Source organism: Antrostomus carolinensis, unplaced genomic scaffold, assembly GCF_000700745.2.
Source record: "Antrostomus carolinensis isolate BGI_N321 unplaced genomic scaffold, ASM70074v2 scaffold34865, whole genome shotgun sequence".
In the NCBI taxonomy this organism is placed as follows: Eukaryota; Metazoa; Chordata; class Aves; order Caprimulgiformes; family Caprimulgidae; genus Antrostomus; species Antrostomus carolinensis.
In genome coordinates, this window is record NW_010314997.1 from 5,168 (window position 1) to 19,174 (window position 14,007).

The following is a 14,007-nucleotide window of genomic DNA, read 5'->3' on the forward strand; positions in this document are numbered from 1 at the left end:
GTTAAAAAAAACCTGCTCACCATCTAGCATCCTGGGGAGGTCTGGCTGCACTCACAGGATTCTGCCCCCAGCAGGTCCAGAGAGCAGCTTTGATCAGAAACAGAGAGTGAGAGATCTCTATCCACTATGAGTCTGCAGCCCTAAATTTACTGCCCAGACACTCCACATCAATTGGCTCACAGTCACTGCCTCTGCATCTCACTAATGACCACACTGTAAACTGAATAAAGACTATTTAATATTCTTTCCTTTAACACAAAAAGACAGCCAAAGCCAGAAAGATGGATAAAACACTATACACCTCTTAAAATAATGCAGCATAAATAAACCATTTAGAATGAGACTGCATTTATTGCAACATTACAGGCTTTTTGGTGGAAGGGGGGGGTTTGTGTTTTATTTACCCTGAGTAGGTTAGAATATAGACTTTCAGTTTGATATGAAAAACTACTATGTCGTGTAACATCTTTTAGTCAAGAAATAGCCCCATGCACAAAAAGCTGGCATTGCAGTAGGCTGGAGGCAGATTCAGGCAGAAATTACACAGTTTAACAGAAAAAAAAAAAAAAGGAAGCATTTATGGACAGCTGAAGGATAGACTCACTGAACTCCAACTGAATTTATGTTGAATCATTCTGAAAAATTTTTCCTAGACAAGAGGAAATTGTTCTTGACAAAAGATGAGAGTAACCAGCAAAGGCACCGTGCTCCTGATTAAACAGTCGCGGGGGTTAAGAGGATGACTTCTTTCCAAACAGAGCCAAATAAATCAAAGGAGCAGCAGGCACCAATCTGACTGCATCAGGGACTTGCTGCATCCTCCAAAGAGAGGCAAAGAAAACAGACTCTCGAGCCTGAGCAAGTAGGGGCTCCAATTGTGTTTCCATGTTGTGAAACAGCGCGTCTGCCACCACACTTTTAAGTCCTGATGAAATTAAATTAACAGATCTATCAATTGCACAAGGTACTTGTGCTCTACTGAAATAAACTCCCCAAAAGTTTCTGCAGGCTTTAGTAACAGTGTTAGTACAAAGCAAACCCAGGCAGCAGCTCCCAACTCAGTGATCTGACAATTGCATTCCAATAATATTGCAGATAAATCATCTTCTACAATAATGCCATTTTCTACTACAGCAAATTCCTTTCCTGGGCTCCCCTTATAGTGCATGGTTAGTATCAGACATAAGAGACAGAAGAAAATTAGAGACCCAAAAAGTTGTAACAAAGACCCACTCACTGCCAGTACCTTAATTCCAAACATAAGTGATGTGCAATTGGAGACAAAATAACCCCCCTTTTTCTTTTTAAAATCTTTTTGCACATGAGTAACCTTCTGTGTTCACATATGACAAGCAAAAGTGACAGACAGTGCAGCCAAAACAGTTCATATATAACTTAGCTTTTTTTTTTTTTTTAAACTTTTCTTTTTTTTTTTTATATAGATTCTCAAAGATGGATGTACCTGGGACGTGACTAAGATGACATCTGTGAAGCAGAAATAAGCCACAAAACTTCCAAAGGTGAAGGAAAAAAAAGAATCGATCCTTCAGTTTCTGCTTCTAAGGAGAAGGGTTTTACCCTCCAGGTGCAAAGGAAAATCTGGAACATCTTCACTTAGAGAAGCTGCTATTCAAACTAATTTCTTCCTCACCCTGCAGTAGTGCTTCGATTGGAATTATATTAGATGGGGTTTCAGGGCTTTGGAGAGACAGGAAGTCCGATACATCCATGGCACTTAACGTTTCAGTCTGTGAGTCTGAAGGGTTAACTATCTGACTGCTCTGCCCACGTGAAGGAGAAGGGGAAGAGGAAGGAAAGGTCTGAGGCTGCAGCTGGGGAGCTGGCTGCTCCAAAGCTTTTGAATCAGGTGAGGAACATTCCTTCTTAACGGTGGCTTTGTCCTTGGCAGAGTCTCGGCAGGCACACTGACACTGGCAGGCCTCCTCCTGCTTTATAATAATGACAGGAACACTGAGACCAATCTGCTGAACAGGGTTTCCTGAAGGTGAAACAAAGACAAAACACAATGGAACTACATAATTTCACAGCAGGGAGAGAGAAATAATTTCGTTAAGTGAGACTGTAGGCACTCTGCAGCAGAGATCACGGGCTACTTTGTTCAAGCACAAGGAACACCTCTAGCAGATGATACACAGGAAAAAAGCGGCAGGTACTCTCTGTGACGAGCAGCCGGCTCAGGATGAACCTGATCAGGCTTTACAAGTCTGATCTATCTATTTATTTATTTATTTCTTAAACACAGCACAGTGTGTCTCTTCTTTGACAACCACTGTAACTTTTACAGCATAAAATCCAATCAAGAGTGGCATTCGAGTGCCCCAGTCCCCGTGCACCAGGCTCTGAAGATGATGATACAACACTACACCAGCAATTCTTCCCCTCGACACCAACACAGGTATTTTCCTGTTACTTTTCTCTGCTTTCCTTTCTCATCTTGCTTCCCACATATCCTCCTCACTCTTCCTATGCTGCTCTACTTGCCTGGCTCCTTTTCTTTTTAAACTTACCTGATCTCTCTAGACTCCAATTCACCTTTGCAATATAACAACGCAGTGGAGGAAGCATGTTACGGAACAGAACTTCGACAGTCGTGTAGCATTTTGATGAACCTCACAGACAGTGCTTACCAAAAACAACTGCTAAAGAACTGATTAACTTTGCTAGTTTACTACCTGTTTCACGACTTCATTTAAAACAACCAAAACCAAATTATGCCCCTGCATTTCTGCCTTTTATCCTTCTCTAAAAGTTCCATTAAAATACCATTTTTATAAACCCTGGATCTAAACTGCGAACCTGATTATTTTACAAGTTGTTAAAGAAACTACTACAGGTTACATCTCAGCACAAACTGATGAGTCTACAGCACACTGCACCTAACACCTCAGGAAGGAAAAAAAATGAAATAAGGATTTTCTTCAACACTTCTGGAAGCAATAAAATCACCACAAATCCCGCTCAAGCTAACAGCACTGCAAATAAACAGAGAAAAAAGCAAGTTCAGTGTCAAGCATGCTTACCTGTGCTGCCAGCTACTGGTAACGCAGTGGTAAAAAAAACCTTTTCTACCACTTTTGGAACTTGTGGCTTAAAGGGAAAAAAAAAAAAAAAAAAAAGAAAGAAAAAAGCATGAGTTGACACCAATCAAATTTCTATTGTTCAAATTCTCAACAGCTGTAACCATAGAAAGAGCTATATTCTGGCTATCCCAAAATTCAGAGTATTATTTCAGTAGTCCCAAAGATGGGGAGTAACCACCCCCCCAACACTGCATGTTTGTTAACACAGTTTGTGGCTTCTGACAGCTGAATGGCTGAATTCTTCAACTGCTGCACTTGCTCATGCTGCTTGTACCTGCTGCTGTTCTTTCTGGATCATTTGCAGCTGAGAAAGGTGGTAACAGTGTTCTTAAAGATAAAGCACCTGAAGTCTCAGCTATCCAGATTTACTGGAGAACTAGAAGCATTCTGTTTTCCCAGAAGACTTTTCATTAAGTTTATCAGGCTAAATTAGGAAGATGCAGACTACAAAATGCCTAAACACAAACTTTACAGAGTCTTTACTTGTCAAAAGTAACAGATTAAACCCCACAGATATTCTCAGGCCATGTGGTGCACTGTCCTGGTGCAGGAGCTGATACCTCCTGTGAGAAGTCTGTCATCAGAGAAGAGAAAAAAAGCAAGGTTTTCTGTACCCTGGATTTCTCTATCTATTTCTATTTCTTTCTCTATTTTAGGGGCTGCATTGGTGACACATTTATACATATGAAGATGATCAGCATTATACAATACTGCATCCTGGTTTGTATCTTACAGTTACAGGTTTGATCCTTTTCAAAGGCAAGGACTCTAGGAGGAAAAGAGATGGTTCAAGCTGTTTCAAAGCTGTGTTGGGTATACTGACCATTTGTTCTTGGCTTTGTGGAGAACCAGTGGCACCATTTAAGATCCATTGTAAGTTCTGCTCTCCCATGACAATGCTGGACTGCAGAATAGCGGTGCTCTGAGAAGGAGTAATTGTTATAGTTGGATTACTGGTCAGAACGGAGTTCGCACCAACAGGCACAGTCTGAACTACAGCTGGCAAGGGCTCAGTGGCACTTGATGCTGTTGGGGCAGATGCCCCAGCAACCACTGAAAGTCCTTGTACAATGGGCTGTGGCGGTGTCTGAGTGTGCTGCAGGAAGTCTTGGTGACTGGCTGCAAACTGTGTGCTGTGAGGAACAGGCACTTCTGGGGATTGTAAAACAGTTGCAGGATTTCCAAATGCAGCTTGCTGTGAGCTGGTTCCTATGGAGGAGGGAGCAGCAGGTGCTGCTGAGGCTTGCAGTGCTGAATGTGAAGGCTCAGAGATCCCAAGCTGCAGTACAAGTGGAAGAGACAACGATGCCGAGTCTCCTGCAGAAGGTGGAACAGCAGTGACCGAGTCTGCGTCGCCGTTAAAACCTTCAATCAAGGCAGCTGCCAAAAGAAAAAAAGAAAAATTATAAATACATCAGTTCTCATAAGATCTGAACAAACAACTTTTTCAATTAACTGATCAGCTAGCTTGTGAACTGTTGTTAATTAAAGCATTACCACCTATCATTCCTATCTTCAGACTAGTGCTCAAACACTGGACAGCGAAATCTAAAAGAAGGTCCAAATTCAGGAAGGTGGTAACACTACACACAAGCTGATCAGCCTCATTAGCTCTCTCTAAAAAGCCTTTTGATCAGCAGGTTTGTGCAGCTCCATCAAGAGAGGAAGCTTGCAAACAATGCTTAAGAGGGAAGCCCGAGAGCATCAATGTCACCACTGTAGAGCAGCACGCTGGAAATACTCGGCCAGTTCCCCGTCACTGTCTGTGAATAGAATGCATTTCAACACTGAAGTTAAAGTTCTGTTTGCTACTGAAGAGTTATGTGGGGCAATAATCTTCAGTCTGAAATGCTGAATTAAGTACATGCACTCAGGGTAGGAAAACTGTCAAAAAAGCTCTCAAAATACCGCAGATGAAATTTGTACCTGTCTGCTGAGAGTCGTCCTGATTCGCAGTGTGATCTGGGCTCTGGAATATAGACTCAAAGATGCTTGCTGGTGAGATTGTGCTCAGGTCTTGTCCATGTGTCTGGCAAATAGAAAATAAAGAGGAAGACAGCAGATGTTATATCTCAGATTTCCATAAGCTTTGCACAAATCCCAGTCAAGAAGCATATGAACATCAGAAATACCTCTCCAGTTAACCAGCCACCCTCAGGAAAGTAAACATATCTCACTTACCTAGTGTAAAATGACACTTAGCTTTTAGTACCCACAATCAAATTTACCAACATAATGAGCAAATGCCTACAAAAATAAATAAGTCCTTCAAAAATAAAATATATTCTTCTGCATCCACACTTTGTTTAACACTTATTTCTTGTAATACTCTGTTAGAAACAGAAATTACTTTGTTCTTGGCTGTCTGTGAAACTTTTTCTGGAGCAGAAACATACTAGTTCCACTTAAGATTATATCCTGGACTACCTACTGTCACTCACAGTGCTCTAGGAACAAAATACATTACAAAGCTGCACACTGCTTCCACATCAAAGCACAAAAGAATGATGCAGTCTCATCAGTTTATCATTTTCCTCTATGTAAAATCTAAGCTCAGTCACAATTATCAATAAGCAAGAACATTATTATTGTAAAATCAGATGCAGAGACTTTAAAAACAGGTTGAATTAAGCACTGTGTATTTTGGAGGAAAAATCTCTCTCTTTCACTCAGTTATTCTGCTTTTAGACAGAAATATTTCTTTTTTGTTCCAACATTCCAAAAAGGACAGCAATAATATGTCATATTTACATACTCAGAGCGCATAAGAAAAGTACATTTTTTTCAATCAAGAAAGAGCCTCCTGCAAACTGCCACAAGACACACAAGAAAGAATTGGTTTAGATGTACTGAACACTGCTATCCACAGTCACTTATTCTCTGAAAGAGCACATCTCCTCCACCAGTGGAATGAAAGCCCAAAGCAGAGCACGCTGGAGGCCTGAACAAGCGAAACAGAAGCAGCCAACCAGACGTATCTCATCGACTGCGGTCTAGTCGACAGCACGAGCACACTGCCAGAAACAAAGCAAAACCTCAAACTACAGGTGAGGCAACTGGGGGACAGTAACTCACTGGATTAGAGTTCTCCCGCAATTCTGAATCTGTTGATATGAGGCTTAAGTCACTCAGACAAAGCGAGTGGCTTGTATCCTGTAAAGAAGAAAAAGAAATCGAGTTATATATTTTTAAAATAGTGTCAGAAATGTTTTAAATTATTTTTGGAGTCCGTATAATTCCATCTATGCAGAATTTTTTTTTTACCTATATGTGACCCAAGTCTCAGGTCTAAAATCAAAGGAGCTGTATTAGTAAGCAATGGATATTTAGTAGCTATCAAGGATTCTTAACATCTTTCACATTGCTTACAAAAAATTAAATAACTCAGGATTTTAAATTAGCACAGGAACAAATCAGTTTACAGAAAATAAAGAATTTAAACCTTAACAGTTAGTATTTATTTTACTTCACATTGCTTATTACATAGTATCAACTAAAACATGAGCATTTACAGGGAAAGCACGAGAATACCTAGAACTGCCCACAAACTTGTGGCAGCACACGGCACACTTCTCAAAGAAGCAGTAGCCCAAGCATTAATTTTAATGCGATTGAAGTGAATAGACAAATTTACATGAGCTTTTCTAAATAAAACTTGGTAACCAAATACCATGCTAGAAGTTTCAGAAATACTGATCCCACTGTTCATTACCAGCACACTGTGAACACAGCATGTAAGAATAAACCCTAGGCTGCCACCTGGAATGCCAGCCATTTCAGAAGTGAAACTGAATTCTCGGTTCAAAGAAGAGGGACTTGTGGGTTTCTTCATGGGAGATGGGGACCAAGTAGTTACAATTCCCTTTGAAAATCCCAGCCTTAAATGTTACACCTTTAAAACAAGCTACAGACCAAATAATTTCTTCCCCAAAGTATGGTTTTATCTCCAGCTAACAGAGAAGAATTAGGAAGTGCTACTAACCTCAGACACGTTGTTATTGGGAAGTGCATTATAGGAATGTCCTTTCTCATGACCTTTCATGTGACTCTTGAGACTGTACTGTGTACTAAAAGTCTTCTCACAGCCATTACTGGGACAGAAGAAGGGTTTCTCCCCTACAGGCAGCACAAGACATATAACAAACTTACAAACACTAAATCAGACTTATGCTTTTAAAGCACATGGAGTGATAATACTTTATACAAACAAGATAGTTTAATGCCACTTCACACATTCAAAATTCTTGGTAGTCTTGCAGATAAAAGCTTCCATCTTACCACAAGAACTGACACAAGAACACAACATTTAATTTTTATGCATCATTACTGACACAGTTGTGAAACACACTCAGGAAATTCAAGACCTGTCAAGCATAAATGGAATACAGGGGATTGCCCTGACCCAGGTGCAGGAGTTTGCACTTGGCCTTGTTGAACTTCATGAGGTTCACGTGGGCACACTCCTCCAGCCTGTCAGGGTCCCTCTGGATGGAATCTCTTCCCTCAAACATATCAACTGCACTACTCAGGTTGATGTCACCCGCACATTATATATAAGTAGAAATACACATTATGATTCTGAGAGTTAGTATAACCTGAACAAGCTCAGTTAAAGAAAAAACAAACCCTTGGGTCTTACCAGTATGTGTCCTAACGTGTGTTTTAAGGTGGTGGCTTGCAGCAAAAGCCTTTCCACAGCCGTCATGCTCACACCTGAATGAGGCATCACAGAAGAGTTAGCATCAGGCTCCTTTGACACATTAGTTACAACCTTAGATCACACTTTGCAATAGTCCCAGGACTCTGAGCAGCAGGCCTAATGCCAGCCTGTGTGAGTAACCAGCTATCTCCCAGCAGCTGAAATGTGTCTGGCGCAGACTACAGCAGGGCTCTGAACAGGACTTTAAAACTCAAGCATGAAGTCAGCATTTGGGGGGCCTCCTCCATGGAATAAGCATTGCACCACAGCAGAGAAGCAGCAATGTGTTTTAAAAACGTGCTCATCATGGCACACATTTATCTTTAAAAAAAAAAAAACCAAACAGCTTGACTACTCCTGTCTTTCAAGACAATCATTTCACCCACTTTTACAGGCAACTGAGGGAACTCTACAGCAAACATGCTCCAATGCTACCTGCCTTCACTTTCTTCTCATGAGAACAGCTTTTCATTCAGGACAGTAAGAGCTGCCTTTTGTCACAGGTGGCCCATCACAGAGTCCCACAGAAGTAAAAACTGCCACCCAGCAACTTACCGAAATGGCTTTTCTCCTGTGTGTGTTCGAATGTGCTTCCTCAGGTCACTGTGCGTTGTGAAGTATTTACTGCAGCCTTCTGATTCACAGTTAAATGTTTTCCCTGTGTGAAGCCTCTGATGTGCTTTCAATCTAAAAAGCATGCAAAAAAAACCCCCCTCTTATGACATGTAATATGACACAGCCCCTACCTGAGGCCAGCAAGCCATTCATACAAATGTGCAGGACAGGATCAAAGGCTTAACATAGCCTGAACTGAAGGTAACCAGCTTATGAAAGTAACTGATATCAGTTCTGAAGCCCTCAAGCATATCTGAGAATTCCTTGTGTCTGTGCACCATCTTCAACACTACTGTAACACAAACAAGCTAAGTGTGTCATCACAGGTTCTGTCATCCTACTCTTGATATAACATTTCCACATTTTGAGGGGTTTATATTCATATCTGTACCTGGAAGAAGCACAACAATTGTGTTCAGACACAAACAAGAAGCACGTGCGATTTGCAAAACAGCAACAGCCACATCTATAAGAGAAGCAGGCAGAGAGCTCCTACCTGTACAAGGTGTTGAACGCCTTTTCACAGCCCTGCACATCACATTCAAAGGGCTTTTCCTTAGTGTGCACTCGAACGTGGATTTTGAGGCTGTAAGAGGTAAGAAAGGCCTTGCCACAGCCCTCCTGGTTGCAGACAAACGTGTATTCCCCACGATGTGTCTTCTGGTGAGTGCGCAGGTTTCCGGCAGTGCTATAGGTACGTGGACAGCCCTCAAAGGTGCACTGGTATCTCTTCACCTAAGAGAGAAAATGCTGCATACTTAATAATTTTTTAAGTATTTCTGGAATCCAAATAGGGTAGAACTGCAGTTAAACATCAAAGACAATGGAATAGATTTTGAAGCCAATGGGAAAAAAAATAAAAAACCAAAAAAATAGCCATTTGATTATCAGAGAACTTAATATTTCTGCTGCACTGTGTGAGGAAGGAGTGGCACACGTTGGAAAGCAGGCTGACCTTAGAGAAGAACAGTCATTTAATAGAAAAATTAGCCAAAAATCTGGTAAAATAGTTGGAAAGGACCCTAAGAGGCTACCAAGCCTACTCACTAGTGCTGGATGTAGCACCTACATTTCACTCAGGTGCTTCTAGCAGAGCTACTTATTTGTGGAGGAGGAAGAAGACAAAGGGAAAAAGCACTCTCACAACCTGACCCTCAAAAGCACTGCCCTGTGTGCTGAATTCCCACTGACACCCTGAAGGAGAACCAGAGTTTTCAGCATTTCCTGTGATCTAATCATCAACCCATTTATGACTTCATTTGATCTCAGAAGCAGTTTTCCTGGCACTTTGTTCTTCTCTTCTGCATTTACTTAAACAGTCAGTGCCTGAAATGTCATGAATCAAACAAGGTGCTTTACACCAAAGGGCAAGAGTTACAGATTTCTTGTCCAGCTACACAGATCACCAGGAAATAATTTCATATTGAGCTAGATTTGGTAACCTTCCCAGCTTCTGCAACAGGCAGAAAGAGACCATGTAGGAGCTTCCCGTGTGCAAGTCGTAACACTTAATTAAATCTCGTTCTCTCTTGTGAAGTAGAAGGAATAAGCCATCTGATATGCTTGAATAAATTCATCTTCAACATTAATTATCAGATTGATAGCTTTTTACTCTCACAGCTGAGAAACCTTAATGTCTAAAAGTGATTATAGAGCCCAAGAGAGGACTCAGTGGTTGACAGGCAAGAAGCAGAAGAGTATTCCAAAAGATGCTGATTTGGAAATGTTTAGAAAGTCAAAGCAAACTCACAACAGAGGAGCAGGAACCTGCAGATTTAGTATTCTAACAACTAGTCAGGAAGATCCAACCCAGCAACTCTCCTCTCTTCCAAGGCACAAAGCACCCACCTCACAGCACCTGGTACTATTGCTCAAAAAAGGCTGTAGACTGTTGTCAAAAAACAGATACCAAAGTAGGAGTTGATACCAGAACTGAATGAACCAAAGGGTGACACAACCAAAGGGTGACACTTACAGGTTTCTAACCATCTCACGACTCAACAACTGTCCTTTATTCCTTTATACACACCCATCAGAAAAGAGCATTTGATAATCATGGCTCTCTACCAACATCTGAAGACATGGGAAATGTCATCACATTTTTATTTAGTCTCTTAGCATTATTAGAAGCACCGTACAGAGAAGGAAACTAATTCAAAGCAACTTGCCCTTAAATTTATAGCTCAAATCAGGTAAAAGTTATCAACAAAAATCCAAGCATACAATTACAGCACAATTAAGAAGTCTGGTTGTGTTGAATCAGCCAAAACACAAGAGCATGGACAGATAAAACACAAACACAAGTTTAGGAAGCAGATTTTATTAGACAAGGAGGAGTACATTATCTTCACCAGGGATCATCAGAGTCAGTACCATCTATGGATCAGTGCTGCAGTAAATGTTCCCTGTCAGAGCTTTAAGGCAGCTGGAAATTAACAGTTTACATGCTGTATGACAGGATATTCTCCACAGTACTTCCCATAATACACAAGGGATTTGACACAGGCATAAACTACCTAAAAATAAAGTGAGGACTCTGTCAAGCTTTCTAGGTGTTTACAATTAGGTCTAGAAAGTCAAAGAAAATGAGAATATTAATCACAGATGACAGATTTGGTTCCGAGCTGCCAATGCACGTGTTCAAAGGAAGATGGCAGTGACATGGTCAGCTCATGGCCTGAACCACGACAAAGGCCTGGCCACGCTCCCTTTTTTCTCTCAAAGACCAAATAGCAAGGATCCTGCAGACAGAAGCAGTGCTACCACCATCTTCTAAGCAAAATAAAACTTTCTGCAAAGCAGCAAAGCATTTAATTATCTTTTCACATCAGGAACATTAGCACATCAAACAAGCACTGATTATACAGACAAAACTATGTAGATATGGACCATGAAAGACTCACAGTTGCTGCAGTGAGCGCTCCAGATCGCTGCCGTACGCGAGTGACAACACAAAAACACGGCAGCAGGAGGAAAAACCACAGATGGCTGGATACAAAGCTGCAGAAACAAGTGGCTTTGAACACAAAGGCCACAGCTGCACCACGTGTGCTTTTTGCAAAGGACAGTGCACTGCCTCCCCCAAGGAGACACACCAGAGGGGAGCTGGAGGAGCCTTAATTAAGCATTTACCTCAGCAGCAGGAACTAATTGTACAGTGATCAACGAGACTGGCAAAAACTGAGCTTGACACACTGTGACAAAGTCTACTTGAACTGCTCAGCTTACCTTTAACTCAGCTTGAGTTTACAGATTCCCATTAAATTGCTATTTTTTTCTGTCATCAGTGAACAAATAATTAATTTGAAATAGAAGATTAGCATTGCATTTATTTTTACAGACAGAATTATAGTGAGAGAAGTGTACTATAACTAAAGGACATTAAAGGTAATTAATGAAGTGTAAACCCTCATTTGCTTCATAAATGTTCAAGACTGACCTGAAAATTTAAGACTTCAAACCAGTTACCTCAAGCATTAGAACTGCCACAGAGGTTTTGGAAGTAATAAAGAATTGCACTGCTGACTTTTAGAGATGAACCAAACGTTCAGGGGTTTCAGAGCTTTCCCCTCCCCATCTCCAGGCAACTTATCAAGCATTTGAAACAGCAGGAAGGTTTATACAAGATGGACGAGCGTCACATGTGCTTAGGGATCATTTCCACTGCACTCAAATTCTAGTGTAACTCCTCTCCTGCCCCTGAAAATTTCCATCCCTAAGAGATGGGAAATAAATTCAGATAAAGGATTTTGTTAGGAAATTCCAGGTCTTACAAGCCTTTTTTAAAAACAAAGGGTGAAGAAATAAACCCAGTTTAACTCTGTCTGCAGTCACCAGCAGACACAGTTCTGGGACCCTGCAGACTGCAAAGTGACTGTCCTACAAAAAGAAAAGAAAGTACTGATGTGACTGACACACACAAATTAAACCTTTCAGCAGCTAAGAAAGCAGGATGCAGCAGCTGCTAATACGAATACCAACTGAGCAAAAGGAGCTCCTCAGACTGACAGGGGCTTCTTGAACCAGCCTCAGCCCAGGAGTTTCACTCTGACCGCAGAGCTGAGCCCTGCAGCCCCGTCTCCTCGCTGCTGAGGGAGCGACCGCGAAGGCTCCCCACGAACCTCAATGATTCAGCTGCCTTCCTCAGCACGGGCTCACGCCTGCAATCCTCTCTCCCACTGAATATCAGTTACACAAGTAGTTGATACTACTGCCACTGATACAGCACAGACACTGGGATAGATCAGCCCTTATTTAACACAGAAGGGACAAAAAAAAGGAGCACAAAGTTGTCGCTGTGTTGGTATTTCAGTCAACTCTGCGTTGCTTCTGCACCTCAAAAGCATCAACCCCGTCAGCCTGTACCAGCCCTCGCCGTCCTGCACGCTGGGAGAACTCATTGAGGGACACAGAATTAAAAGTAATTGCTATTTGAAATGGGAGAGCTGACTTAAGCTTTGACAATACAGCAGAAGGTAGTCTAAAGTTTCCCTTATTTTCTTCTCACTGTAAGTGACACACACAGGCACGAGTCATTTCAAGTTTGGCATCTTCAGTCTCATGCTTTGGCCACTGCCCACAGTCTGGAGTTTAACCTGTAACCCGGATGCACTCTTCTCAAGAACACAGATAACCACAGAGTAACAGAGATCAGGTTCTTTGTAGTTACCTCAGACCTCAGAAAATAATTCTCCAACTGAAATAAAAACAAAAACCACTAAAACCACACACACTCCTAATATAAATGTATTTTCAGTATCATATTTTTCTACTACCTACTGTGCTCCTGCACGTTAAAAAGTGCCTCCCGGCTGCTTCAGCAGAAAGCAGCAGGATATCAGAGTGAAAACTGATGACACTGGCAGCTTTGCTCAGTGTCAGTCTCCTGCTCAGTGACTGTGGGCAACAGTTGTGCCTCTCGGATTTAACGGAGGGTGTTCACTCCACTACGCAGGGACCTGTGGGAACAAAGGGAATGTCTGTCTGCCTCCCAGCAAGGAGCTTTAGGAAAACACATTCTCCAAGTGTTTAAAGTCACCAGGTGAAAAAGACTCACTCTAAGCATAAAATTCTGAATCAGAATTAGTCACTTACTTCTTTAAGCTTGGTTTCTGGGCATTCAGACTGCAAAGTGAGCGTTGCTCCTTCGATATTTCTTGGCATAGGAGTTGATCCAGGATTTATTGTTAGATGAATCTGATCCGGAGAAATAATGTGTTGCACGTAACCCTGGGACATTCCTTCATGATCTGTTATTAAATGAAATCCTTCTTCATGACCCTCCGGTAAAAAAGGCAAGTGATCACCGCACTGTCCCTCATCCTCATCATCCTCCAACACGCTGTGGTCCTGCTCTATCAGAACAGTCGTCCTGTCATAGACCGTCCCAGACGGTGAGGAAACCAGCCCGTTTTTATCCGCAAACCTCATCATGTTGCCATCTTGGGCTAAATCGTCCTCCTCCACTTCATAGTAGATAACGTTGCCCTCAGGACTGTTCTCCCCCATGGCTCACGGCCCCTCAGCGCGACATCCTGCAGCCAGACGGCAACGACTCACCTGCAACAGAGAGGCGGGCGGGGGTGGGGGGTC

At 41.9% G+C, this 14,007-nt stretch overlaps 1 protein-coding gene across 1 annotated transcript; it reads right to left on the reverse strand.

Moving 5' to 3' along the window:
* Positions 1-1,423: 1,423 nt before the first annotated feature.
* On the reverse strand, positions 1,424-13,973 carry MTF1 (metal regulatory transcription factor 1). The gene is made up of 10 exons (XM_010167822.1): positions 13,510-13,973; positions 8,912-9,150; positions 8,356-8,487; positions 7,741-7,814; positions 7,084-7,217; positions 6,177-6,254; positions 5,028-5,130; positions 3,925-4,481; positions 3,042-3,108; positions 1,424-1,999 (listed from the first exon to the last, which is right to left on the reverse strand). Exons 1-10 carry the CDS (start codon positions 13,921-13,923, stop codon positions 1,611-1,613), a joined length of 2,187 nt encoding a protein of 728 aa, XP_010166124.1. The 5' UTR covers positions 13,924-13,973; the 3' UTR covers positions 1,424-1,610.
* Between the last annotated feature and the right edge of the window lie 34 nt (positions 13,974-14,007).

Excerpts from the sequence above, each read along its gene's own strand:
- MTF1 (XM_010167822.1), bottom strand. The coding sequence starts at position 13,923 with ATGGGGGAGAACAGTCCTGAGGGCAACGTTATCTACTATGAAGTGGAG. Across the intron at positions 9,151-13,509 it reads CAGAAACCAAGCTTAAAGAA|GTGAAGAGATACCAGTGCAC; the intron begins GTAAGTGACTAA and ends TTTCTCTCTTAG. Across the intron at positions 7,815-8,355 it reads ACAGGAGAAAAGCCATTTCG|GTGTGAGCATGACGGCTGTG; the intron begins GTAAGTTGCTGG and ends TGCCTCATTCAG.